The sequence below is a fragment of the Heliangelus exortis genome, chromosome 1 (assembly GCF_036169615.1).
Source record: "Heliangelus exortis chromosome 1, bHelExo1.hap1, whole genome shotgun sequence".
NCBI classification, from domain to species: domain Eukaryota; kingdom Metazoa; phylum Chordata; class Aves; order Apodiformes; family Trochilidae; genus Heliangelus; species Heliangelus exortis.
The window spans coordinates 85,893,411-85,921,263 of record NC_092422.1 but is presented as its reverse complement, the minus strand read 5'-3'; the positions used below and the strand labels follow the sequence as shown (position 1 = coordinate 85,921,263).

The window sequence follows — 27,853 nt, the reverse complement described above, 5'->3', positions numbered from 1 at the left end:
TCAGCTGCAGAGGGAGAATTTGCAAGGCAAGATGTCACACACATCCACTCTGACTTGCCCCAGAAACACGCCTCAAGAAGCAGGAGAGCAAGAAGGGTCTGGGAGGTGAAAGAGTTTGACCTAGGACCAGAGCCTTGAAGAAAGGCTGGTTACCCAGTCACAAGGACCAGCCTAAAAAAATTTCAAACATATAATTCAAACACCATCCAGCATCATCAGGTTCCTCTGGGAAGAGATTTTTTTTTTGTACAGTGACTCTTGGCCAGAGCTGTGAGGACAGAGATTCCCAGTGTGGTGGCACCCGGCACCTAGGGCAAGAGTCTGGTGGCTGCTGCCACACTTTACCAGTGAGCTGCTCCCTTCTGATGAGAGTGGTCTCTGGTCTAAAAACAGCCACTTTACAGAAAAAACAGAGAACAGTTTGGATTCACTTTGGATTCCTGCCATGTTTTGTTCTGTGCCCACCTGCTGCAGCATCCTTGGGAAAGCAGCAGGGCAGGGGCAGCAGCAGGGCCAGAAAGGCTGGCAGGTTGCTTTGCCAACATTAGGAAACTCATAGAAACTGCAGGTGTGTAGTTTTTGCCACAAGAACCTCACATCAGACCTTGCACTTTTTTTTCCCCCTTCCCTTCCCTTCCCTTCCCTTCCCTTCCCTTCCCTTCCCTTCCCTTCCCTTCCCTTCCCTTCCCTTCCCTTCCCTTCCCTTCCCTTCCCTTCCCTTCCCTTCCCTTCCCTTCCCTTCCCTTCCCTTCCCTTCCCTTCCCTTCCCTTCCCTTCCCTTCCCTTCCCTTCCCTTCCCTTCCCTTCCCTTCCCTTCCCTTCCCTTCCCTTCCCTTCCCTTCCCTTCCCTCCCCTCCCCTCCCCTCCCCTCCCCTCCCCTCCCCTCTCCTCTCCTCTCCTCTCCTCTCCTCTCCTCTCCTCTCCTCTCCTCTCCTCTCCTCTCCTCTCCTCTCCTCTCCTCTCCCTTTTTTTTAACTTGGTTTTGGCTCCACCATTTGCTGTTCTTGTAGTTTGCTCTCGTGATCCCTTGAGTCGTGCCATGGTGCTATGAGCTGGCAAATGACTCCTATTTCACCCCCTGTGTGGTTTAACCATTGGAAGCTGAGGTTTATGGGGGTTGGTGACCTGGAGGTCTGGAAGCACTGGTGAAAGCCTGAAGGATGATGAACTGTTGTGTAATGGAGAGTCAAAAAAGGTACAACGAAAGTTTAATTACAAACACGTGGGGAGCAGTGGCTCTCTCAACCTCTCCCCTTAAAATGGATGAATTGGCTTTCCACTGCTTCCCTGACACTTTTCTCCAGCTCAGCAGAGACTAAAGCTTTTCCAGGGGAAATAGCAGTGAAGTGCCATGGAGGATTATAGGTAACACAGCACTGGGGTTCTCCCTTCAAGCAGGACACACCAGCAGCTAAAATCCAGCTCCGAAGCAATCACATCACAGCACCACCAGCAGCAATAAATGTCTGATAAAGTGAGAGAAGCAAGTTCCTTTAATTTTAAGGCATTGAGTGCAGTAGAAAAAGAAAAAAAAAGATTCCTTAAGAAAAAAATTCTACATTTTTTGGCAATTTCTTGAAGGCCTTGATGTTTCTTGGGGTTTCTTCAAAGAAGATCAACAGAAACCAGTCAGAAAATGAGTTCATTCCTTATAATACATAAAATGAAAAACTATGGTGCCCCTGTCTAGGCCTGATCCACTTTTTCAAAACTGTGTTGGCTTGCAGTCTTTATTTATTTACCCTCTCCAAAGCCAAAGGGAACATGCTTAGTGCATGAAGTGAAGCACGTGCCTGAGCAAGAGCAGATTTTGTCATTAAAAGGAAAAATGTAATCCTGCGAATGAATAAATGTCTCATAAGGATTGCATTTACTTCCCCACAAGTGACAGCCAATTTTTTTTTTTTTTTTTTAAACCATATACCTATACTTTTGACTTCCAAAGATATGCTGCTACCAAAAAAGAGCTCACAAGTTACCTGTGATATGATGTGTTGTCTTAGGGTGTGTTTGCAATCTATTAAAGAGGTGCCTGAGAAGCATGCAAGGAAGGGGGTTGCAGGGGAGGAGAGAGGAGGAGGAGATCTGGGGACAACCCTAATACACAAGCAGCTCAGAGAACAGTGGGGCAAAGGCTGGGGCTCTCACCTCTGCCCTCACACAACTTGCCACCAAGAAATACTCTTCCCCACAGACAGTTCCAGCAGTTAAGGATCAAAAGCCAACCTCGAAATAACATTCTATTAAAATTGGCTTCAATAAAATGATCTTTGGAGTAAATTTCAGTTCTTGAAATTACAGCAGAATTTTTATGTTGTTGTTGGATTCTGTTCATATTTCCCTGCTTCCCCGTTCACATTTTGCTAAAAGCAATAGGTTACGGTCAACTCCTTTTATCTCAGTGAAATTTTGCCTTCCCAGATTACAAAAAAAAAAAGGAAAAAAAAAAGGGGGGGGGAGAGTGTTGTTTGTTGTAAAACACTGCTAGGAATTTCCCCAGCTAAGACTCCCTTGCTCCTCTTCAAAACTTTGAGGCACAAAGTATTGCTTTTGGGATGGGAGTAGTTGTTATATTTTAGCCCTAAGAAAAAACAAGGCTCTCAGGGAGTTCTTGGAGGCAAAGCCATTTGAAGGAGGCAGTTGCATGGCTGCATTGCAAGAAGCTGTTAGCCAGCTTGGCATCTGAGAGGCTGCTGTGACTACCCAAGCCGACAGAGAAGTGTATTTTATTTACAACATGGAGGAAAGTTACAAAATGTTTCTAAAGTTCAGTAGCTGCCCGGTGAATTCACTCTCCAGAGAGTTCAACAGGCAGTCAGCAGCTGAAAAAGCCTCTGAAAGTTTTCACTTTTTTGCTGGCTGCCTCCTCTCACCAGCTATCTATCCTGACTGAGGTTATATAAGGACAAGCCTTTAAAACTCTAGTATTTTAAAACAAGTTACCTTATTTTTTGCTGATTTGGCATCTATTTCCATGGAAACAGAAGCAAGAGCTAGAAGCCAGCAGCTGAAGTTGGCTACACCACTGCTCTTGGCTTGTTCTACTTTCATTTCCATGGAAACTGATGTAAGATCAGTAGAAACAAGGCAAAGAAGTTTCCTTTTTTTTCTTTTTCTTTTCTTCCTTTTTTTTTTTTTTTTTTTTTTTTTAATATATATTTTTAATTAACCCTTTCTTGTATTTCCTCATCCACCTTTGTTTGGTGCCAGCACTGCAGATACGGAGTCACTAGAAACACAAAAAAAAAGAAAAAAAGCAGACCACATACCTTCAAGAACCTGTGTGTGTATGTGCACCCTCCATTTTTTTAACACAGGTCTTCAAAGTTGTCACCACTTTACTCTAAGGATGTTAACAATTACAGGAAAATAAGTAATGCACAAGAGAGTGAAGAGTCAGAAAGAGCATCCCAGTTGTGTCCACACATTAAAAGTACACATTTCTGCTACAGCTTTGTAGCCTTCTGCATGCAGGTACCTGAGGCAGAGGAGCACACTGAGTCCTGGACCTGTTTGGCATCACTCTCACAAAAGTATCCCCTGTGCAAGGGGCTCCACAAGGTTCAGCTCTGCAACTGATGCTGTCCCCAGGGCATCCCAGCTGGGAGAAAGGCTGCTGTGTCATGGGGATGTTTCACAAAGGAAATGCCATGGAAAAGCAGAGATGGGAGTGGAAAAAGCAGCAAGGAGAGGGAAAAAAAGTGTTTGATATAGGGGAAGCTAACATGCACGATTGACCCCCATGGAGGTTAAAGGCAGAAGTAATAAGCTGGCAACAGGGCAAATCAATTTGATGAGAGGAAATGGTACCTCCTTGCTAATTGCTTTCTAGGAGTTTTCTAGAAGCAATTCTCCATTGAAGCCATATGTGGCCTCCATTTTTGCTATAAAACCATTAAAAGGCAGGTTTTAACATACCTTTCTCTATTTTTTTTTTTTTTTTTAACGTGCAGTCAAGGCATTGAAGACTGTGTTCCAGAGTTTGTACGGGCCAGGGGCTTGACCACTGCTCATGGACCATGAGATATTCAGATTTCCTTGTAGTTTGTGACTCAACCTGAGCTGAGATGAAGTCACGTTTAGGGAATTGACTCACTTACTTACCCTGCTTCATTAACAGGGATTTTGATGCCTGTCCTAGAAAATCTGGATCCAGACATGCAAACCCCAGCGTAATAAAGCATTGAATCATGTATTCTGAGTCTTCCAAAAGCCAAAACAAGTGTAATTTATATTTATGATCTATTTCTTCACACTGTTGCTCCCCAGACACCAATGCTTACATGTAGAAAAGGTTTTTCCAGATTTTAACAGTCTGCTTAAACCTGGGGGTCTTTTGAAGGGTCTCCTTAACTCAATTGGTCTTACAAAATGCAAGGAAAAAGCTGGTGAGTAAAAATGGCTGAAGAGAAGGCAGATGGCCTAGGTCACACATCTAGTTACCGAAACCAGATTAAAATACAAGATTTATAGGCAGAAGACAGAAGACAAAAGAAGCCAGGGGTTTAAGAGAGAGATGAAATAAATACAAAGAAAATCAATGTTTCATGTCTTCATTACTTTTTCCTTCCAATTAATACATTTCTAGATTAGGTCAGCTTTTAAGAAACTGTCCATGTTTGCACCAGATGCAACAGCACCCAGTCTGTAACAGCTCTGACCCCACTTGAACAATGCCTAAATATAAAAAATAGTTAATGCATGTGGAAAAAGCATCACTATTGTCACCTGCAAATATTAGTTGCATAACAGTAACATGTGAGACTATAGTGCTGTATCCTTTAATATATGGGAAAAAGAAAGCTCACCGCCTAGAATGCACAGGGACTGTTCCATTTCATACTTAAATTCCCTAATCTTAGCACTGGGAATTAGTCAAGGCCATTCCCAGTGTTAGTCAAAGCACTCTTCACATTGTTCTCACAAACTACCTGACTTCTCCTTGCATCCAGACAGCTAGAATGATGCAGCTGATGAAAAACATGTATTACTGTACTCCCACTCAAGAATAATTAACCAGAGATTGCAATCTGATGGACAGAAACCAAAGGGAACCAAAAAATTAGTGTGTAGAAAGAAATGCATTGTTTGACAAAGTTAGTAGCCTGCCACTGGATCAACTATTTGTCATGCTCTATTCTTTCAGGGGATATCTTTATAAAGTTTTCCTTTACCAGACAACTAGTTCAGAAGGAATTTTTTCATACCCATGTTTTAAATGTGTTCACTTTGGTCTTGAAAATCAGGCTGCTATTTTAACAGCTCCAGTTCATTAGACAGTCCATTCCAAGAGTGTCTCCCTGCTATGTCATTTTTACAGTCGATGACCCTCTTTTGTCCTGCTGCTGCCTCACGGAGGAATTTGATAGAAAATCTGAAGTTACAACACCAGAAAGGCTGCATTATTTTTAATCCCTTTAACTGCTGGGACACAGAATCAATAGCAAGAAAAATATTGTGGGTAGACTTTTCCCTTCTGGTACATTGCATGATGTGAAAAAGCTTTTTGTTTTCTCTAGAAAGAAGATCCTTATTTATTTATTTGGTTTGTTTGGGGATGGATGCATTGGGTTTTTTGCTGCAGTATCATAGAATCATAGAATTTTCAGGTTTGGAAAGGACCTTTAACATCATGTAGTTCCAACCCCCCCCTGCCATGGGCAGGGACACCTCCCACTAGATCAGGTTGCTCAGAGCCCTCTCCAGCCTGGCCTTAAAAACTTTCAGGGATGGGGCTTCCACCACCTCTCTGGGCAACCTCTCCCAGTGTCTCACCACCCTCATGATGAGGAACTTCTTAACTTCCAGTCTAAATCTCTCCTCCTCTGGTTTGAATCCATTCCCCCTTGTCCTATCACTACCTGACATCCTAAAAAGTCCCTCACCAGCTTTCTTGTAGGTTCCCTTCAGATCCTGGGAGGCTACAATAAGGTCTCCTTGGAGCCTTCTCCTCTCCAGTCTGAATCACCCCAACTCTCTCAGTCTGTCCTCACAGGAGAGCTGCTCCAGCCCTCTGATCATCCTCGTGAACCTGCTCTGGACACACTCCAGCACGTCCATGTCTTTCTGGTAACAGGGGCTCCAGAACTGGATGCAGTGCTCCAGGAGGGGTCTCACGAGAACAGAGCAGAGGGGGAGAATCACTGCCCTCGACCTGCTGGCCACGCTTCTCTTGATGCAGCCAAGGATCTGCTTGGCTTTCTGGGCTGCAAGATGCTTTCCATCATCAAGGAAAATCAAGACGCACACACCAGTGTTTCACACACTGTCACATGGACATGGACCCCAGCTAAGGAGCTGCTTTGTTGAAAGAACAGTCCAGGAGCACATTCATCACTGCTGCTTCTCTTTACAAGGCCACCACCAATGGAGCACAAGTGCTCCTTGATTAGCTTTGTTCCCTTTCCAGACAGCTCCTCCTCCAGACAGCCTCCTTCCTGCATGGTTTGTGCAGGGTGTGACCAGCACACCCTGATCTGGTGTGCAGCCAATTTCCTTTTCACTACAATTTTTCCCTTAGGGTCAAGATTCTTGTATCTCTCTTTCTGCCTGTGGACACTGATGCACCAAAATCTGGGATCCTCTTCAACACTTTGTGCTGCTTGGCATGGTTTCCCATGAATGCTGCAAACACCCAAGTAGCTGATAGCATTTGGTGGCCTTTTGTACTGACATTTCAGCCATTCACAAAGTAGAACTGGCCTTATCTGTTGGCCACAGTGCCTAAGGCTTTTCTTCTATCTGGCTTTTTCTTCCAGCAGCCTACCAGTATACAAAGGCAGAGATTTCTGAACAGCAGGTTTTCTCTTCTGCAACAGAAGAATGGAGTTAGAGAGAAGGAAAAAAAAAATAATGTAAGTACAGAATAACACCTATTTTCCTGTATTATTGATACTGTAGATTATTGGTGCTTCTGATTAATTACATCCAGGCTTATCCAACAATAGGAATTATTTCCTGGTGAGGCAAAAAATATATCAATTTTTTATTCCTGTTTTAGTGTTTTCATTGATTCAAAATGTAGAAAAATCCATACACAGACACACAGCATCAAATCTTCTCATAGTGAACTGAAGCTCAAATATCCTTTTTACCAGCTTAGCTGTGGTGTTTCACACTATCCACACCTCAGTGGCCCCTTTTTCTAGCTATATTGTAGTCTGGGCTGTGGGCTTTTTTGCTTGCTTTTTTCTCTTCCTCTCCCTTTCTCTTCCATCTTTCATCTCTTTGCAAGAGAAAAAGGGAAAGAAACAGGATGGAGAGAATATGAGTGTTCAACAGAAGTTGTCCATTACAAACCCAACTGGAACAAAAATCTTCTGTTGCAGATCCCTTCGAAACAGATGTTTCTTTCATAATCAGGCAATCAGGAGGAAAATGCAGAAAAAAGGAAGTGATCGCATCCTCCCAAACGTTCTGAGTTTTGTAGTATTCAAAGACACATTTTTCATTTTGAAGGAATTGAAAATGTGTCAAGCCACTCTAGGTCTTAAGACACACATTCAGCCTGAACTGGGATTGAAGTGATAAGCAGCTCGCTCTCAAGTCTGTACTGGTTACTTGGCAATAGTTTAATGATTATCTTGGATGTGATTAATGAAAAATGCTATTAGGAATAATCATGTTGTGCCACACCCTGAGTTGACTTCCACCCTGTCCTGCGAGGCTGCTCTGTGCAGCAGCCAACATCTTATCCCAGGCCCTGCAGGCAGCAAGACACAGGCAGGGCCAACCAAGGACCTCAGGAAGAGCCTCTCCTTCCCAGCGGGAATATGATTTTTCCTGTATTGTTTTTCTTTTTTGTGCATGGCAGTGAGATGCAGCCCTCCTGCAACCCACCAGGCAATACTCTGTTGCTCAGCAACCTCCTACTTGCTGAGAAAGCTCTTTTGCAGTAAACCTGGGCTGAAGAGGAAAATGGGGTGACCTGACACCTGAAATCTGCTGCTAAGATTGCCCAAGCAGCAAGGTTCCGGTGAGCAAGTGCAGGTCAGTAGCAGCCAGGATCCTGGTGGCAATGTGAGCTAAGAAACAGCAGCAGCACTGCACCTTCTGCTCCTCTGTATCTGCTCAGCTCTGAAGCATTTAGTGGTGATTACCCAAAACTAATTAATTAAATACTTACTTTAAAAGGTCTCCTGCTCTGCAAAGCCATTTCAGGGTGACCCAGTTAGATCCAGAGCACAGAGCTGGCATCATGTTTTGCTTGGGGTGAGCCAGTCAACAGCGCTGATGAGATGAGGAGAGGGAGGGAGGCTGCAAGGCTCCACCTGCATTAAACCCTCTCCTAAGGGCAGAGGGAGATGGGCAAGGAACTGGGGTGAAAAGAGGCAGTGGGAAACAGCTGGGCTGCGTTGGTGGGTTGGGTGGAGACTGGGAGGTGTAAAAGGAGTATCTCATCCCACAAATACTTAGGAAATTCAGCCTGACCTCTCCTCACATCCTGCAGAGCCAGCAGCAGGGGAGGGCAGGTCCTCTCCTGTCTTGATGAGTGGTTGGAAACCACAGCCATACCCCTCCAAATCCCAAACCAGTGGGGTCTGCAGAGATGAGGTGATTTGGGGATCTGGTAGCTCCATTGCCTGCAGGGTTGCAGCTGGGAGTGAAGCTGTGTTGCTAGGTGGGTTTCCACACCCTTTGTGGCATATGAAGAAAGGACAGATCAGGGCACAGAGGCTAAATAAACCTATAACTTCTGTTAACAGAAACCACTCCAAAAACTTTTTTATGCTTAGTCTGACTTTGACAGAGCAGTACATGCATTTTGGTCCACACTGCAAATTTCTAGGAACTATGAATTCTAAAAACGAACCAGACTTTTTCATTAGGGCCACCAGCTCCATATTCTCATGGCTGTTCTGATGTGTTTTTGCACAGAAACATCTTGTTATAAGATTTGTGAAGGTCTCATTAGGTTGTTAGGACCACTCCCCAGTCCTTCAGCAGCTCCATCAGAACCCATTCTGATCAGCACCCTGAAAATCTGACCTTCTACTTCCATCTGGCACAAGCAGCAGATCTACAAGGCTGCTGTGGACCTGATCATTCCCCATTTGACCATAGTGCCTACACTACTAGAAGGAAAGGAACACAATTACAGGTTTGAGGCTACTCACTGAACTACCTCATTAAAAGAGGCTGCTCTCAGAAGCAGAGACCCTCTCACAAAGCTCAGCAGACCATGGTTTCCAGGCTGCCATTTTAGGTGTGTTCAGAGGTATTTTGTTTTCGATGCCATGAGCATGACTGTTTCTTACACTCATCATCTGTGTTCAGGGACAGCCTAGCCTGAGGAAAAATGCTTAAGGGAGAGAGAGGACTCAGGCCCTGGGGGTAAGTGCAAATGCCAGTAGCAAGCTTGAGGTGGGCATGACAGACCAGATCCCACTGTTTAAATAAAAAGTTGCTTATATAACACTCCAAGGTGATGCAGGGAAAGATAATCGTTGTTTGCACATGCCCAAACTGCAACAGCAGCACAAGTATCAAGGCATCATTAGCAGAACAGAAACCCTGCTATCCATGTAATGGTTTTTCATGCCAGAGCATAGGGTTTGCTGTGGGAAATGTCCAGTTACAAGCCCTAGACACTGAAGCCCTTCCCTTTCCATATGGGGCAGTGCAAGATGAAGCCCTGGGTGACAGAAGCCTGGACAGAAGCTCTTAAAATTACAGTGGGAAATTGAAGATTGAAGACAGGCAACTGAATTATTAAAGAAAATGAAAGATATGTATTTTAGGTATTACATAGTGAAGATAAAGACAGATTGCTGGCACTTAATTTTGGTACCATCCGGGAAATAGCTGGGCAGGGATCAGTGGGAGCGTGGAGAGTGTTACAGGAAACAGTGGGAAGGGCTGATTTCTGCAGAGCAATGTACCAGCAATAGGAAATGCCAGGGATAAATTTCTGGGTGTGGGAAGCTGTAGTGAAATGAGGCAACCAGGTGCCACTGGAAGCAGTGAATATTGGGGTTTAGCTCAGGTATGGCTTTTTCCACCAACTTATTTCAGAGGTTTATCCTAGAGTATAAGGCCAAATGCAAACACAGCGGAATGCAGAGAGCTGAATGCACTCCCTGGGGTATCAGCACTGCCCAGCCCCTCTCGTTTGCAGGGCTGGCAGGGTTCATTACATCCCATTTCCCTCTCAGTGGGGCTCATTATCCTCATCTGTCCATGCTGCACCCTGTAGACAAACCCTAAATGTCACCATCTCCATTTTGCACATAGGGACGCACCAGGAGGTGAAGCGACCTCCCCGAAGAGCAGGGAGTTGAGGAGACCCCCAGCTCTCCTGTGTGCCACATCTAATGAGTGTTTTGTGCTTGAAAGAGCTGCCCTGCACTGTTAGGGCTGCTCTCCTCCTGCGCCCCCCCTGGAAAGTGAGGGGCAATGGCAGAGCCCAGCATGCACTTCTGTGGTGCTCACATCCCTTAATCCCATCAAGCTGCAGTTAAAGGCTGGAAGAGATAATGAAGAATGGCAACTGTGCACTTTTTTTTTTTTTTTCCTTTAAAAAGTGGGCTAGGGAATGGCTTGCCCACATGGTCTGAGTAGTCCAGCTGAGGGGATGAGAAGTCTCCAAAGCCTCAGTTTGCTCCTCACTGCTCTCATGATGAGATATGGCCCAGGAGATCCTCCTGTGAAAATCAAAACCTAACGGTTTGGGACTGGACTGGTTCCATCACAGAGCCAAGATACAGAAAGAGAGACCAGTTCAATGTGTGCTTTCCTGGTCTTGAGCAGCTGCCTCAAGCAGCCTGCCAGGGTCCATGCCTGCACCCCAGCCCCTCCAGGCCCTGGAGAGGCATAGTCCTGCATCCAGCGTCTGGAAGGGTAGCCAGCAGTTTCTGTCGCTTTCAAGGTCTTTGGCCTAATAAGAACAGCTTTTGAGTGTGATTGCCGTACATTTGCCGTACAAAGTGTTTGAAACCTTTGGCAAGCTCCCACCTTATACTCCATCCCTTTCTCTATCTTGCTCCCAGTGTGAGGACCATCAGGAACAGGTATTCAAAAGAACACAAGTCTTGCTGAAAAGCCCCATTTTTCAAGAGCAGCTTAGAGACTGAGCTGTTACGTCAGCTGGATGTTTTGAAAAGCTTCAGGCTACCCTGCTTTCCATGGCATGAAACACTGCTGTGCAATGGCTTCTAAACAACACTATTTTCAAGAGACAAACCGGCAATGATTTCACCTGACAGTCTTTTCAGTGCTTCTGTAAGGAGAGAAAACTGAGCCAAGAAAGCACCAGAGAAGTCAACCACGCGCCATCACAAATCTCCAGGAACAAAGCAACACTAAGGGTCTGGCTTCTGGTAAGATGTGCATTTTTGCCACGCTATTATTCCTTCCAAAATGTTTTCTATAAAGTGTCCCGCAAATGCCCTTTGCTCCAGCGACAGGATATCCTTCATTTGTCTGCACAAAGCGCAGATGAGCACTCCTTCGTGATGTTTTCCAAGTTGGCTGATGGGAGGGTCAGCAGGGGCCAGGGCAGCTGCTCCAAGTAAAGGAAAGGTAACCATGGCAACCGAAGTTATCTGCATCCTCCATGTATTTCCTTCTCCCCACCCTACATCATATCTTTCCCACCCAAACCTCAAGCCGATAGAGCCAGTGACCAGCTGGCAGGATGGGGACTGTGGCAGGGTCTCCTGCACCCAGCGTGTCTTGCCGTGTTTCGGGGCTCACCACTGCAGGCTGAGGTCACCAAAAAAAGAGAGCAAAAGCACAGAGAGGGGTAACTTGTAAAAGGCAGAGCTCTCCACTTCTGTAGATGGGGCGCTGGATATGTTGCCTTGGCTCCAGAGTTGCAGATTCATTGATGCTGCTCCTGGTTTTGGCTCTGAGCTCTAACACTTCCACAGCAGCAACAGCTTCTCCGCCTGCGCCCCACATCAAACACAGCTACAGTTTTGGCCGGACTTTCCTGGGACTTGATAAGTGCAACGCCTGCATTGGGACATCCATTTGCAAGAAGTTCTTTAAAGAAGAAATAAGGTCAGAAACTCAGCACAGTAATTTTTAAAGCATTCTGCATAGTAACTTTACAGTTGCCTGTCCGTGTTTCCAATTACTTTAATGAATGACAATCTAAGAGTAACCTAGAATCCAGTTGCCATTACAGCACTAGTATTTTAATTAATTTCTATAAGCTGCAGCTTTGTTTCTTTTCTTTTAAGGCCACACAAACATGATCAGACTTCAGCCCTGAATTATAATTTGAAGGCAGGAGTAAAAGGCACAACTTTATGCATGGAGAGTGGCTCCGAAACTATTCAAGGTGGTGATGGGGGAAGAGAAGAGGAAAGAAAGGTTGTTTAGATGCTTGTCTAGATGTACTGGAAGTATTTTATTATGAGCAACTGAGTAAAGGCAAAGTGGGGGGTTAGCTTTGTACGCTCCCCACAGACTATGTTAACTACAAACATATAAACATGCTATATAATTTTGTACCAGGTGCACCAATACAAATGTGCAGAATTTCACGTGCGTATTAACTAACATCAAAAGCAATCTAAACCTGCCTGAGGCATGAGGACTTTTGCACATCAGATTACCTACCTGCTCGAAAATAGATGGAGCTAAGTTATTAGTAACCTTTTGGGAGATTTCTGTGAGAACTTGAAGGCAGTGGCAGAAATTGCATCTGGCTTGAAGCTGATGAGACATACACTGTCCAAGCAGACATCAAACTGATCCACTCCGTTTTAGGCTCCAAAGCAGAGTGTATGTGACTAGAGCAGGGAAAATGTTGCCAATGTATTTGAAGAGAAAGTTAAAGGCAGTGCTTGGCAGAAGAAGGGTTTATTGGGTCTGATATGATTTATGGATCTATATGCACTTTATTTTATAGACATAAAAGCCTGGGGGAGAGAAGAAATTATTATAGTAAAATTGTATTTTTAATGGTATAATATAAGTATTGTAATAGTGGACAAATCACCATTTTTAATCTTAAACTGTCCTGTAAAATGCAGCATAGTAAAACTATAACGGTTTGTCTGGGATGGACTTGTAATACCAGACATCCATCCATCCCTTACTGCAGCTGCAAACAGGCAGCTTGTGGCTTTGCTGAGCCAGGACACCCCTTGCTGCAGCACTGCCGGGGACCCAGCCCTCAGTGCTTTGCTCTCTTGGCTTTCTGTCCCCCGAGCTTGTGCCAAGGGTGATTCCAGGGTGTTCAGTAAGGTGCAGAGGCACTAAGTAGGGCCAGGTCAGCAACACCAGATTTCTCCCAGCCCAGCCGGGGTTCCTGTCCCAAAGCAGGATGGATTTGCAATCAGTGCGTTCAGCTGGCTGACATGGGCTGGTGTGAGTCTACAGCAGCTCAGGCTGCATTCGGGGTACAGACTGCCCTACATTTTATTCTCTGTAGTAGTAGGATGGTGTGGGAGTTGGCTCCTTCCCTCTGCTCCGCCTCCCGTGGCCCCTTTGCCACCCACCTGTGCAGGCTTTTAGGGACCTGCCACTGGGTACAAACCAGCTTCCATCCATGCAGCTTGTCACAGCTGCACCCTGTTGGTTATTCCTGCTTGGCTACTGGGGAGGCTGGGGCTGTGCAGCTTCCTTCAGCTGAAAATAGCAGTAGTCTGCTGCAACCAGCAACTGCCTCCCAGTTTACAGGTACGTGAGCAAAAGCAGGAGGCCCCCAGGCTGGTTTTCCTCTGGGAGAGAGTGGGAAAGGGGTGCGGGTGTGCAGAGAGTTCAAGCAGGGTCTGGGAGTGTGGAGCCACAAACATGTGGGAGCACATACATACATCACTTCTGCCTCAGGGAAGGCAGAGGGGCTCCCTAAACCTGAGACTTTTTCTCTCTCCTGCAAGCTCTTCCCACAAGCCATGCAGCACACAAATAAATGATTACGTGCAGTTCTGCTCCGAGCACTTTGGAAAGGGTGACTTTTAAAAATGTTCTCCTGAGCAGTCAGCTTCGGGCTTTTCTTTCAGGGGTTGAGCTTGTCCTCCCACTTAATTTCTTGAGATGCCATGAATTTTTGGCAAGTGGAAGGTTAAAAGGGGGAAATTTCAGTGGCACTTAAGCTCTTTGATCCACCTTCAGGTACCTTTTCCCATATTCACTTCGCTCTTCTCTGTGTTAATCCTCATTAGAACATGCTTCATTAATTCTCCATCATTTCCGGGAGTTGTGACATGCATTTACACTTGACTAAGGAGTAAAAAGATTCAGGTTCTGTTCCCAGAATGATGACTCATCTTGTGCTCTAATGTTTTTTACTTCCCCTATCTTCACCCAAATTTATCCATCTGTAAATGAGAATACCAGAGCCTGCCTACCAACTGTCCGGAGAACAGGGAGGAGCAGAAGTTTTTGTAGAACATTAGATTTTCAAAGCACTATGAAACTGAGCTGACCAAACATATTTGCAGAGTTGTGCCCATGCTGGTGATAAGCTTTGGCCAAAAGTGATGGGAAGGAAGTCTGAAAAACGATGGAATACTTCAATTTGGTGGGGTTTTATATGGGTTTATTCCTCTCTTTTTCTTTTTTTTCTTTTTTTTTCTTTTTTTTTAAAGTAGGCCTTAAACCAAAATTCTTTAATTTAAAACTCCAAATGCAAGCAAAATTATTTTGGCTGAAACAAAATGCTTCATTTCTTCATGAAAAAAAAAACAACCAAGTTTGATCTTCAATAGATAGTTCTGGTTTTATCTAAAACCTGTAATTCATAACTCAGACATTCACACATATCTTACTGAAAGTCTTAATTAAAACACATTCAGGCCCTTAGATAAAAGGCTTCATCTGAGAGTGAATTATTTTTACAGCACAACCTGATGATGAATCTTGAAAATATCTAGTGAGTGTGCCAGGCCAGTGCTGTGCTGCCCAGAAACGATGCCAAATACAGAATTGCTGCACCCCATGCTGGGCTCCCAGGCCCACGTGGCTCTCCCCTGGGAATTCTGCAGAGGAAATTGCTCCATGTTCACTCAAACCAAGGCTCAGCACTGGATTTCACACATCCATGTGCTGCCTATGTGCAGGAGGCAGCTAAAGAAAGGAAGAGGAGAAGGGAAGGGAAGGTAAAGGGAGGGAAGGGAAGGGAAGGTAAAGGGAGGGGAGGGAAAAGGAGGGAAGAGGAGAGGAGAGGAGAGGAGAGGAGAGGAGAGGAGAGGAGAGGAGAGGAGAGGAGAGGAGAGGAGAGGAGAGGAGAGGAGAGGAGAGGAGAGGAGAGGAGAGGAGAGGAGAGGAGAGGAGAGGAGAGGAGAGGAGAGGAGGGGAGGGGAGGGGAGGGGAGGGGAGGGGAGGGGAGAGGAGAGGAGAGGAGAGGAGAGGAGAGGAGAGGAGAGGAGAGCAGAGGAGAGGAGAGGAGAGGAGAGGAGAGGAGAGGAGAGGAGAGGAGAGGAGAGGAGAGGAGAGGAGAGGAGAGGAGAGGAGAGGAGAGGAGAGGAGAGGAGAGGAGAGGAGAGGAGAGGAGAGGAGAGGAGAGGAGAGGAGAGGAGAAGAACCTAGCCCATAGCTTTCTCATCCTGTACATGCCTGGCACACTGTGCCTGCTTTGTAGATTAGGCAATGGGAGGGGTCATCATGAGGCACAACAAATCACAGTGAGGCATAGCAATTATTCTCTGCTCTTTAGTTCTAGCGAAAAACAAAACCAAAAACCCAAAAACAACAACCCACCAAAAAACCAAAAAAAAAAAAAACAACCACCAAAAGAAATAACAAAGAAACCACAATAACAAAAACAAAACAAACAAAAAACCCAAAGCAAACAAAAAAATCCTGAACCAAACAAGACGTTTATTTTCATGTTAGATGCCCTAATGATGGGGAAGTTTCAATTTCTTGTTGGGCAAAGTGCTCAGATGACTGAAATGCCTGAACCCCTCCCCAAAGTCTACTCATGCAAGAACCAGGATTTAAGAAAACTTACTTTCCAATGCCTCTGGTGAAGATGGTGGGGAAGGGGTGCAAAGCTCTGCCTTCAAGAGGGGTCTCTAGTCATAGCAGGCTGCTACTGTCACCGGGTCAGTTATTTGCCCGAAATCAGAGGAAATTAATCACCCCAAAATTTCTCAGCACTGATTTCCCAACTGGAAGTCAAAAGGAAAGCTCAGCTTCACCCCTTCAGATTTGTTTAAATCTTTTCATCTAACTCCAGCTAGCTAATCCTGCAGGGAACTTCTTACCTCTCCTGTTTCACTCCTGATCCACCAGCTTTAATTTATGGTGAGATGAAATTCAAACGTGTTTTCTTACATATTCAGGCAGGAGGTTTTAGAGACAGTGAATGCATGATGTTGACCAAACCGAAAGGTCGGAGTTCAGATGCTTTCACAGAACAGGTTACAGACACACTTTAAAAAAGTCACCATGCTCCTCAGCTCCTGCATGTGCGACACGTGTGTGGGCAGGGCTGAGGGGGCTGCTGAAACAAACAAAAAAAATTGTCAGAGCCTAATTACCCAGCCCATATGCTCCCCTCCTGTGTCTGTGTGGGGGGAGCAGATCAATGCGAGATCTCCATGGATACAGTGGCACCACACGCCCAGGGCATGTGTCCCCCTATGTCCCCTTCACACCTCAAGCCCTGTCACCCCTCCTGGCTGCTAACATAGAGCCACTGATGTTATGGGGGGCCTGTCAACCTCGTTCCTGAGTAAGGTCACCACCTCAAAACAAAAGATCATTTTGGTATTCCCCAATACATTTTCTTTGTTAGGAGGTTTTGTTCTTCAGGGTCCTTTGAAGTGCTGAGTACTGCTTTCTGGGCCACTTTCTCTGGAATTAAGGGGATTTAGAAACTCCAGAGATTCCTCTTGAACTGAGACCCTGCAGCCCTCTCCCTTTAATACCTCCCAAAATGCTCCATCTGGGTGTGTCACCCCCACTCCATGGGATGGTTTGAGCATGAAACAAAGACAAACATTTCTTCCAAAGCGTGGTTCCTCAGCGATCAACTTTGACCCACTGCCCCACCCCAGCACCCTGGGCCACCTTCCCCGAGGGCTTCTTGGCCTTTGCCACGCGACGGCCGAAAACCCCCAGGGCCAGCGGTGGGGTGAGCGACCGCGGCGGTGCCGGTGTTGCCGTGGGGTGTCGGTGTTGTCACGGGGTGTCGGTGTTTCTTGTTAACCTGCTCTCCGTGGGGCTCTCGTTTTGGTTTGGCAGGTTTGACACCTGGCTTTCTTCTCATTTCAAGCTGCCCCCCAGCTACCTCCTCAGCTACTCGGGCAACTACACTGACGATGCCAAAACCTGGCGGACGGTTGACATCACCCGGCTGACCTCCAAGTACCGGCACGACCGGGCCGACAAGCGCATCTGCACCTCCCTGATGAAGACCAAGACCTGCAGCCTGGAGCGCGCCCTGCGCCGCACTCAACGCTTCCAGAAGTGGCTGAGGGCCAAGCGCCTCACCCCCGACCTGGTACAGGTCTGTGTGCCCACGGTGTGGTGTCCTCCCCCTTGTGGTGCCATCCCCCCCCCCCCCCCTCCTGCGCCCCACACCACCCAGAGGTGGTTTTGGAGGGGATAAAAAAAAAAAAAAAAGGTGTCTGAAGAGCAGAAATGGCTGTGACTTTCTGGGTAGAGGGAGAGGTGGGTGATGGTTGGTCCTCCCCCTTCTGCCTCTACTGGTGGAGAGTGGCGGTGTCCCCAGCCAAGCCCACCCAACACAGGGGAATAGCAAAAGTGGGTAGAAAAATGCTGTGTCCCAGAACCAAGCCCCTGCAGACATAGGTGATCTGTGGCTTGGGCCTGGGAAGGAGGGCACCAACCCCTGGCTCTATTCCAGGCTGTGGCTGAAGGCCAATGGAAAGCTGCAGAGCCCATTGGCTTTCAGACATGGAGGTAGCATAGGGCCATGGACACAAACACAGTGACAGCTCAAATGCAGATATTTCTACTGTTGTTTTTTGGTTTTGTTTTTGGTTTTTTTTTTTCATGTCCTATCATGTTACACGCAAAAGGGCAGCCCATGCCTTGAAAGTGATTTTGCTCTGGTCCCAGGACTGGGGCAGCTTGGACCCTTCTGCTTGTGTCCAGCAGGGTGAGCCGTGTGGGCAGATGGAGACAGAGCCTCGATTCCTCACCCACTCGTCACGTGTAGCAAATGATCTCACACACAAGGAAGCATTCTGCCCTCTCTGTCACAGTCCTGGGGTGTCACAGGGGAAGCCAGGACAGGCACGTTAAGGGAGGTCACAGGCAGACAGGCAGCCATGGCACAGAAAGATGGAGACACAGACAGGGCTGGATGGGCAGAGCTGTCAGGCTCCAGAGGAGGGACAGCATCTGAGCACTCACAGGCTGAGGGGTGCCACTGGGTACACCAGTGTGCTATGCACCAGTTGGCTTGTCTCTGAGAGCAAAAGTCCCCTTTCTAAATGCACACACGTTTCCCCAGCCCGTCTAAACAATAACAAAGTGCTGCAATATGCACTGGCAAGGAGCAAAGGGCAGGGTGGAGGCTGGACCTACTCTAAACAAGACCCTGAGAGACAAAGGATTATACCAGGACTTCTCCACCCTTACAAAACAGAAGTGGCTGAGAAAAAGTTACTTTTTTTTCTATAAAGGCAACTGCTTCCTCCTGCCTGCACAATGCTGTATCCATCCGCTCAGCTTTGCTGAGTGCTTTTTTAGTGTTTTAGTTTTTCAGCTTTAGTTTTTTCACTTCTGTTACCCCGTGGAGCCACACGCCTGAGGAGGAAGAGCTGGAGACCCTATGCTGCAGCAACAGCAGCAGGAGCAGTGCCAGGGATAGTGCCTGAGCTGCTCCAAGACATCTCACCTGAGTAACTGAGAGCCCCACAGGGCAGGTCACCCTGAAGCCATCACCCTCCCTTCCAGGAGGTGAGGTGCAGGAGGACACATGCCAGGTAGGGAAAATTTTTTTTTGAGAAAAGAGATGCTGTATTTTTTCTAGTAACCCCAAGAGAGGGGCTGGGGATCAGGGGCAGACATGCATCACTTTCACTCAGAGCAAGGACATCTCCTGGGTGTCAGGCACCAGTTCTCCAGGCACCCACTGACCATCACCATCCCCCAAGGCAGCTTAGAAGGAGACTGCAGGAGGGCAAGGTGTGGTGTCAGACTCTCTGGCATTGCTGGATTGTCCATGGGGTTCATGCAAAACCATGCTACCCCCACAGCACTGTGAAACAGGAGGAGTTCCATTTGCTGGCTGAAAAAGTATCTGGAGAAATGTAGCTCTGTGGTACCTCAGATGTGATGTGAAGTTCAGTCCTTAGCTGAGAGAATCCTTCTCCTCAAAAGTCTCTCGATGCTTCTGTACAGCTTTCCCTACCCTACACTCTCTGAATATGAATCCCTGGCTGAGCTGGCTGGGTGCTCACACACACGCATGAACACATGGACACGTCACACCACGTGGAGTCTCTGCCTGGGGAATCGTGTGGCCTTGCACATATCCAGTTTCTCCCACAGGGTTGAATTTCCCTGTAAAGCAGTGGGAAGCTGAGCTGACCCTGGCTCCAGGACAGCTCTGTAGCCAGCTTCAGGGGCCAACCTGGGGGGACATGCCAGGGATGAACCCCCTGGGACATTTCAGCAACACTTGCAGGTTTTTTTAGATGGAGAAGAGGCAGAGAGTCCCAGACCTTTGCACACCAGCCTCAGGATTTTTCCACTCATGTTTTCGTGGTTCTTTGGTTCTGTAGATCAAGCAGGGAAACCAAACCTGGATATAAATCCCTTCTAACAGCATATAGGCTTGAATCCATAGGGAAGCATAGCAATCCAGAGACTGTGGGACCTACTGTCCCCCTCAAAATTTCAGCAGCAATCCCTATTTAAGATCATGAATGAGCTCAGTCATACAGTGTGTGTTAGTATGTACATGGGACCCCCCTCAGCCCCTAGCCCCTAGCCCTGTTGTGTGGGCCAACACAGCTCATGGGGTGATTCCCCAAGCTGTCCAGCCCCACAGAGCCAGGGTTCCCATTCCTCTCTGCCTCCCCACCCACCCTCTTTAGAACTAAAAGATATAGGAGCATCTCTGACTGTACCCCAGCCCAGGACTGCTGCCCCTCTACAGTGTTGGCTGAGCAAACAGATGTTGGTAATGCAGCATCATCTGTTTAGGGGGGGGTTTCTTAGGGGTACCACTCATCACTGAAGATTCTTAGCTGCATCACTTCTCTTCCATCTCTCTTTTTTTTTTTTTTTTTCCTTCCTTTTCAGAGGTGTTAAGAGCATGCTGCTGTTGATGCCTAAAACGATGCTGGTCCTCTTACACAAAGCTGTGGTCACCCAGTGGTGTCTGCACTTCCCTGCCTGCAGTTTCTTCTATATAGCAGCACTGAGGACAGCTAATGGGCTCCAGTAATTTCGTCCTATAGAGCAGAGAATTACAGCAAACCACAACATGCTTGAATCAAAATGACAGACCATGAAGTGATGTTTTTACACTTTATGCTCCCTGCCCTGCCTGACCCAGCTGTCAGCTGGGCTGCCTGACACAATGATTATTTCACCCACCACACTGAAAATCTTTACTGGGCACAGCCTTCATGGTAGCCCCAGCCACCCGCTGCTTCACCCAGGAGCTCATCACCTCAAAGCACTCTGCATGCTTTTCCTGCTTGAGAGGGAAGAACAACAGAAAAAAGTGGGTTAGTTTCAGCACAGATCAGCAGTTTTAGCACAGATGGGTTGGTTTCAGCACAGTAGGGCAAATTTACAACCCTGCCTACAAAGCACAGCCTGGAAAATGCTGAAGGCAGACAGAGGAAAGCAGTACCGTGGTGAAAAGGCAGCCATTTTCAGCTCCTCTTTCTAGGATATGCTGATTGAAACTATTGACCAGGACCTCAGCCAGCCCCTGGTGGATGAGCCAGCACCATGGTAATGTGTCCAATACACACGACTTTGCTCACAGCTCATAGGCAGCAGCTTGCTGCTCTGGCAGCTGCTCTGTCCTAAGGAAGGATGGGTGCCACTGGGCTTTCAGAGCCACCTCTCAGCCCCTGCACCTCACCATAAGAGATGTGCTTCAGTAAACCTGCTGGGACCAGCTGCATCCAACCTCCCATTGCAGGAGGTGCCTTCAGTGGGGAAGAGACCCATAGAGTCAGTGGTGTCCTCAGATTCTCTCTTTTTTTTTTTGGGGGGGGGGGGGGGTGAATGAAACCCTTGGATTCAAACACCCAAGAGGTACAGGTGCTTTGCTATCTACATGCAAATATTTCATGGACCCCATCCCAAACCTGGGCATTTGATGAGGCTGCACCCAGCAGCGTGCATGGGGCAGGTGGTAGCAGTGCTCCTGAGCTGTGCCATCCATCCTCAGATGGCTGCAGAGAAAGCAGAGTGAGGAAAAGTTGTATTCCAGAAGTCATCTTAGTATCAGAGAAAGCTCTCGGTGCATCCACACTAGATGCACATACATATGCAAATAGGGATTTAAAACACATAGCATACTTTGCAGTAAGAAAAGAAAATCACAGTTGAGCACAGGGACTGCTCATTATTAGATATAAAAATGTGGGTATTTAATCGAAGTAAATAAGAAGCTTTCCATATCAGTCACAAACAATGCATCAGGCTGGCTGTAATGTCTTATTCTCTGGGGTGATAAGATGCTACAAAGGACTTAAGGTATTCTCAGACAAATCAGTATATCCAGTGTTTCAAATACATGTTCTTCCAATTTTTCCTCCATTGACAGTTTTTGTCTGACAATGTTTACAACTACAGCTCCTTTTCTGCTGTAGAGGTGTCTGCTGGAAGGGGAGGCCCCACTCCTCTGAAACACTCAAGCAGGTGCTGAACTTTAAGCTTTTAAGTGGCTCTGCCAAAATCAAAAGGCCCCACTGTCCATCTGTGGTGGAGTGGGGCTTCATTAAATCATAGGAAGCTGCACTGATGATATAAATACAGCAGCACCCAGCCCTGCTCCTCTGCTCCTGCACCACCACTGGTATGCCTGAAATTGTTCCTTAGGAAACAAGGAGCCATGACCACGGTATACAGCACATGTCCATGTCTGTGTTAACAGGATGAGCTCTGACCTTGGAAAAAAATCCAAATTGTAACTTTCATGCGTTCTCTGCCACCATGATTTTTGTTCCTATTGTATACTCTCAAGGACCTCAGCTTTTGTGTTGTAAACGTCTCCAGACAGCAAGGCTTTCAAACTTTGGATGCAGATATTTGCTGAGCTGCAAGACACTTTATCCACCATTTGTCTCGCCTTTAACACAGCTCTCTTCCGCTCAGGTTTTCTCACTTTTCCTTGGATAAGAAAGTGACAGAGTCAGCCACAACATGCCTGCAAGTGCTGCAAAACAAAACTCCATAACCATCCCTTTCCCTGCCTCCTTTGATCGTTTTATATAATTAGATGGAATAATATTTTCTTAATGAGGCTACACCAGAGGAGAGGAATGTACAAAGACTGAGGATACCTATTTTTGACAAATGGTTTATTCTCTTGGGGAAAAAAATGGTTCTTCAGCTGTTGCAAAACAACACTCCAGTAGGGGTTGAGCTTCTCAGGTAGTTCTAAGCAGCTATTGGCATTCAGGGCTTGTTTCATGAAGCCAATGGCCAAGGAGGGAGCTGCTGGGATCTCACTGAGGCCAACAGGGAGACAGAAGAGGGAACATGGGAGGTCCAGTCCCCCCTTTCCACCTCTGACTGGGAGAGTGGCACACTCCTCCTTTCCTTGTTTGTTCTTTTCTTTGTCATGACCGGGTAATATCGTGTTTTATGCCAAATGAACAGCTCGTGCAGGAAGGGCTGAGAGAGACCTACCTCAGAGTTACCAAATGACTTGGGGACATCCTGAGTCAAATCTTTTCTCTCAGCATGAAGAATGGCAGGGAACAATGTGAGCTCCAGTGTCTTTTCCTCTGAAGCAAGTCTCCTAGACATCAAATTATAAAGAAAACCCAAAAGAGTAAATTTGACTACTAGGACCATTTGGAAGAAAAAGGCTTAGCAAAAACCTGATTACCTTCCCCAGCAGAGGCATGGCAGGGCAGTGTCTCTCTACCACTCTAGGCAGCTCTCTGTACATCTGCTCTCCTTGGCTATTAGGGAAGACTGACTTCAAAACAAAGGGCTTTCTTTACTACCAAGCTATGAATTTCTATTCTGTTTATTCCAGCAATACACTGCTTGTGCAATTTTACACATCAGACCTCCAAATCTGGAAGGTGAGGTACAGTGGTGGTGGACTCCATTAGCCCTATAGTTCTTTGCTTGTTGCTGGTATTTACAATAAATAAATAAATACGCACAAGCTATTCAAATTTGGTTTTGATAGTTAACGCACAAGTTTATCGAAGAGACAATATGTTCTGTGCTTGTACCTACGTACAGTGCTTGTTTACACTTTTAAAGCATGTTTACTGACCACAGCAAATATTATTTCCAAGAAAGCTGCTCACAGGTTAAACAAACAGCAAAGTGATTTGAAGATATTATTTAACGAGGGAAGTGACTCACTGGCTGAACGATGGGGAGGCCTCCACCAGCAACCTGAGCTGGAATGCCAGGGCTCGAAACCCATTCAGAAGGAGGAGGCTCACCAGCACCCAGCAACGTGGTGCCACACAGTCTGGGAGGTTTGCAGTGCTCATGGCTGCGTGGCAAAGACTGGATGCTGTTTTGGAAACCTGAGTTGTGAACAGGCATTTTTGGATGGCACAGGATGGTTTTTAACCCTAGGAGGGAGAGATCCCCTCCGTGTGCCTCTACCTATCCGCAGCTGTGCCGCAGGGGTAGAGATGGAGCAGGCAGAGCGCAGAGGTGACCATACCCCCAGAGTGGGCCAAGCACAACATCTCAGGCTGGAAAATAAACATTTTTGTCCCATTTTCCCTTCTGTCCAGGGCCTCTCTAGCCCAATGCTACGCTGCCCATCCCAGCGTCTCCTGGACAGGATCGTGCGGCGCTATGCCGAGGTGCCAGACGCCGGCAGCATCTACATGGACCACCTCACCGACCGTGACAAATTGCGCCTGTTGTACACTTTGTCAGTGAATTCACACCCCATCTTGTTACAGGTATGTACCACCTTGTCCCAGCTTGAAACACAACCCCGCAGCCCCTGGCAAGTGAATCCTCAGATGAGATGTGTGCCAGCCCCCAGATGCAGACAAGTCCTCTCCGTGGCCTTTGGCAAGCTCCCTATCCTTCATTAAGGATGTTTCTTCTATGGGGTTTGATGGCTGAAGCCAGACAGACTCCTGCTGTGCTCTTTGTGTCAGCCTGTGAAGTTGTGGAGAGATATGAATGCCCAGTCCCTTAAATAATCCAGAACACAGATGGGTTATTGCATTAGCACACCGTGAAAGTCAGGGTTTGACACATCCCCAATACTTTGCAGTGTTATGTTTGCATTGCTAATGCATGACTTAAAATCGCAGCTGTTTCTAACAGAGAAAGAGAACACTTTAGCATGGAAGGACCAAGATTCAGTGTTGAGGCTGAACATTGGCTGGGGAGTACAGACTTCCCAGGTTCTATATGCCAGTGCTGTTTTTCCCATTTGTATGCCACTAGTAACTTTTTCTGTGGCAAAGTGCATCCTTGCAGAGGTGGAATCCCAAACACAATTGGCCTCTGAGTTGGAAGGCATAGTTCTGGGGAGGTCTTGCATCCCTCCCCTGGCCCCCTGTTAACATACTTGGCACATAGTTTCCTCTTTCATTAAACGTGTCTCCTAGACAGTATCCTCACCTTTCCCCACCACCATCCCACTTTGAGTCCTCATTGTTTCCTCCTGGAACAGCCTGAGGTACCACAAAGAAGAGGGTCTGCAGCATCATCTCTCTCCTACCACAGGCCACCATTGCCCTCAACAAGGCACAGGACTCTGCCCAGTCCCAGGGCAGGAGAATGATGCTGGTGCTCTGGGAATCTCCCAGGGGTCAGGGCTTGCTGGGGCATGAGACTGTGGCTCTCAGCACTGTAAAAATATGGGAATGCAGCTTAAAGGGGTGAGAAAAATATGCTGATAAGAAATGGTTTGACTTTACATGGGTTCCCAATCTTCACAGCAGAAGGGAAAAGCAACCTTAAATATGAAACTGGACAAGTTCAAAACCCCACTTTGGCAGGGTCTGGGGTGTGGGGGAGACACAGAGAAGTTGTAATGCAGATGGTGGAAATCTTTGTGTTGGCACTGCTCAGCAGTCATGCAGCTTGGTTTCCACCTGGGATAACTGCCCAGCTAGCATGACCTGCAGGGATGTGGGGAGCACAGCCCAGGTGTCCCCACTGTAGCAGACACACAGAACTTGTGTTTCTGAACCTGATAAGTTGTAAGAAATTCCTGGCCATTTTATAAGGGACAATTCAGCAAAAACTGCTTTAGCCCCATCTCACCTCTAAGCCATGGCTTCAGCTATGAAGTACTCATGACCCTTCAAAAGTTCCATAAAGACACCAAAAATTAGCTCTTTGATGCCTAACATTTTTATGAATTTGAAATACATTATCTTGGGCTTTCCAGTAAGTAGTCTTCATTGAAGAGGTCTTGATATACCAGATTCTTCTTCTTTAATTTGAAAAAAAAAAAAAGTGTGTGTGTGGGGGGGTGATGGTGAGGGGAAGCAGCATAGCTACTCCAGGATGGAGCAGACACTTCCCTGGCTGCCAAGCAGTCTGGGATGAGAAAGCCTCTTTAGAAAGCAAAACGTGACACCAAGGTTGCTGCCTCAGGCCAGTCAGGATGCTTGAAGGTCCCCTGGGGAGGAGGTGGGTCCACGGGCAGAATGCAGTGACCAGAGGGCAACCTCCCCATTCTTGCTCTCCACGGCAGATCTTCCCTGATGTGGAGGGATGGCCCTTTCCACGATACCTGGGTTCCTGTGGGAGGCTCTTGGTCAGTGCCAGCACCCGGCCCCTACGCGACTTCTACGGCGCAGCCCCCGAGGTGGCCGCCGACCTGGCCCTCCAGCTCCTCGCCATCCTCCGCTTCCTGGGCACCAACGACCTCAACTATTTCTTCTACTTTACTCACGTGGACGCTGGCACCTTCGGTGTATTTAGCAACGGGCATCTGTTCATCCGGGATGCCAGCACACTGGGGATCATCGACAAGGAGGAAGGTACTCAGCGGGGTCCTGTGGCTGCGCATCTGTCGCAGGAGGGCTGAGCGAGACAAGGGAAACAAATCCTTCACCAGCCATGCTCAGCCTTGCTACTGATTTTCTTTTCTCTTTGTTTAGTCAACAAAACATCACTTATTAAGTTAAATAATCAGAAGTTTTGCAAAGAATTTTACCAACATCAGAAGCACCGGCAGCTTCTCCCATCCTGGTGCTGAGCCAGGGAGGTGACAGGCATTTTGTTTGTGCTGCTGGCAGCTTGGTGACACACTGTGGGTGCTGACGTCCTGCCCGGCCCCCTCTGTGGTTGGCAGAAGCATTCAGTGTGCACAGTGTTGAACAATCTCATTTGAAGTCTTTCTAAATTTTTCGCCACACGTATGCCAATATTTGCAAGTAGAAATTTCATAATTTCATTTTTTTGAAGAACTGGGTCAAATCGTACTCTTTTTTGGTGAGTTTATCACATTAATTAACCATCATTATTGTTACAGCAACAAAGTCCCTCTTTTGTCATTTTTGCACGAAATCAAGGGTTACTCTTCACTTTTCAAAGGTTGCATTGCTTTAGTCCTGGAATGGTCTAGTCAAAGACTATTCCTCTGATAATATAACAGTCTAATTATCAATGTTGAAATTTTCAAGAGGTCTTTGTTTAGCTCACACATTCAGCTCAGTAGATCTCAAATACTCAGAAGCAGCTGCCAGAGAATTTTCCACTGGGTTTCTTTTTCTTGTCCCAACAGCTATTACTGTTGACTTTAGCTAGATGAGCCACCGTTGCAATTTAATGATACTGGGTAACATGGGAAAATGATGGGTTTGACTATTTGTGGGTTTTTTTGTTTGGTTTTTTTTTTTTTGTAGGAACTCCATGTTTTTGGTTAGTACTCCAGTTCTTCTCATTTTTTTTCTGCATTGGTTTGACTCAACAGATTCCTCTCCACTTCCTCTGTCGGGAGGCTCTGTCTAGCTCTATCATTCAGAAAAATAGGTATCTTTCAGGGGTGAGAGAACTGGACCATAGAAAACTTCAGAGTCCTTTGTGGTGAGAGACAGCTGTATCCTTTAGATAGTACCAAACCTCAAATTAGTACAGAGGTAGAGATATATGTGATTATGCAAGGTTTCACTCCCATGCTTCTAACAACAGGTTTAATTGTCTCTAACAGGGAGCCAGCTGACTGATGAACAGCAGGAATACCAAGATATATTCAGTTGTTTGACTGTGGACTGCCAGCCTGCATCCGTGTCCTGTAGTTCCATCGGAGAGAAGCACAGCCTCATCATGGTCTGTCGAGAGCTTTTGCCTCAGCTACTGAGGGGAAAATTCCCACAACCCGTGCAGGAGAAAATAGACAATTTCCTGCAGCACTGTGCTGATGGCCTCACTGATGACCAGGGCATCAACGAGGTGGTTGCAAAGCTGGCAGAGCTCCTGAAACCTTTACGGTCTTGCGATTCACGTTTTGCCTACCGCTACCCTGACTGCAAATACAGTGACAAATACTGACTGCTTCAGAGATGTCCCCTTGAGAAGGACTGGGGCAGTGTCAGCCCCCTGCCAGCCTGGGAAACATGAAAGAACCAGGGTAGATGGAAAGAGCTGCATCAAATCCACCCTTCCTCATCAAGGCAGAGGAGGAGGGAGCCGGGTGCACAAGAGATTTATTGTTCGTCTGTCCAAGATGCATTTGTTACATGAGATGTTAGACATGATGTAAGGCTTAGGGATTATTAGCACTATCGTGAGTGACAGGGGCTACAGGATTAATAAATCTCATTCACATGTT

At 46.8% G+C, this 27,853-nt stretch overlaps 1 protein-coding gene and 1 long non-coding RNA gene across 3 annotated transcripts; one reads left to right on the top strand and one right to left on the bottom strand.

The window, feature by feature from the left end:
* On the bottom strand, positions 1-16,456 carry LOC139799597 (uncharacterized). 2 transcript variants are annotated; one of them, XR_011727365.1, is made up of 3 exons: positions 16,164-16,456; positions 15,908-16,067; positions 1-98 (listed from the first exon to the last, which is right to left on the bottom strand). It is a non-coding gene; the product is annotated as an uncharacterized lncRNA (long non-coding RNA). The 2 variants fall into 2 exon arrangements; XR_011727364.1 differs by lacking the exon at positions 1-98 and adding an exon at positions 14,093-14,273.
* Positions 11,471-27,853, top strand: DIPK2B (divergent protein kinase domain 2B). The gene is made up of 5 exons (XM_071751687.1): positions 11,471-12,003; positions 17,146-17,410; positions 23,838-24,011; positions 25,772-26,060; positions 27,233-27,853. Exons 1-5 carry the CDS (start codon positions 11,780-11,782, stop codon positions 27,571-27,573), a joined length of 1,293 nt encoding a protein of 430 aa, XP_071607788.1. The 5' UTR covers positions 11,471-11,779; the 3' UTR covers positions 27,574-27,853.

Coding starts and splice junctions, on each gene's coding strand:
- DIPK2B (XM_071751687.1), top strand. CDS start 11,780: ATGGGGCGCTGGATATGTTGCCTTGGCTCCAGAGTTGCAGATTCATTG. Junction 12,004..17,145: donor TTCTTTAAAGAAGAAATAAG/GTCAGAAACTCA, acceptor TTGGTTTGGCAG/GTTTGACACCTGGCTTTCTT. Junction 26,061..27,232: donor GATCATCGACAAGGAGGAAG/GTACTCAGCGGG, acceptor TGTCTCTAACAG/GGAGCCAGCTGACTGATGAA.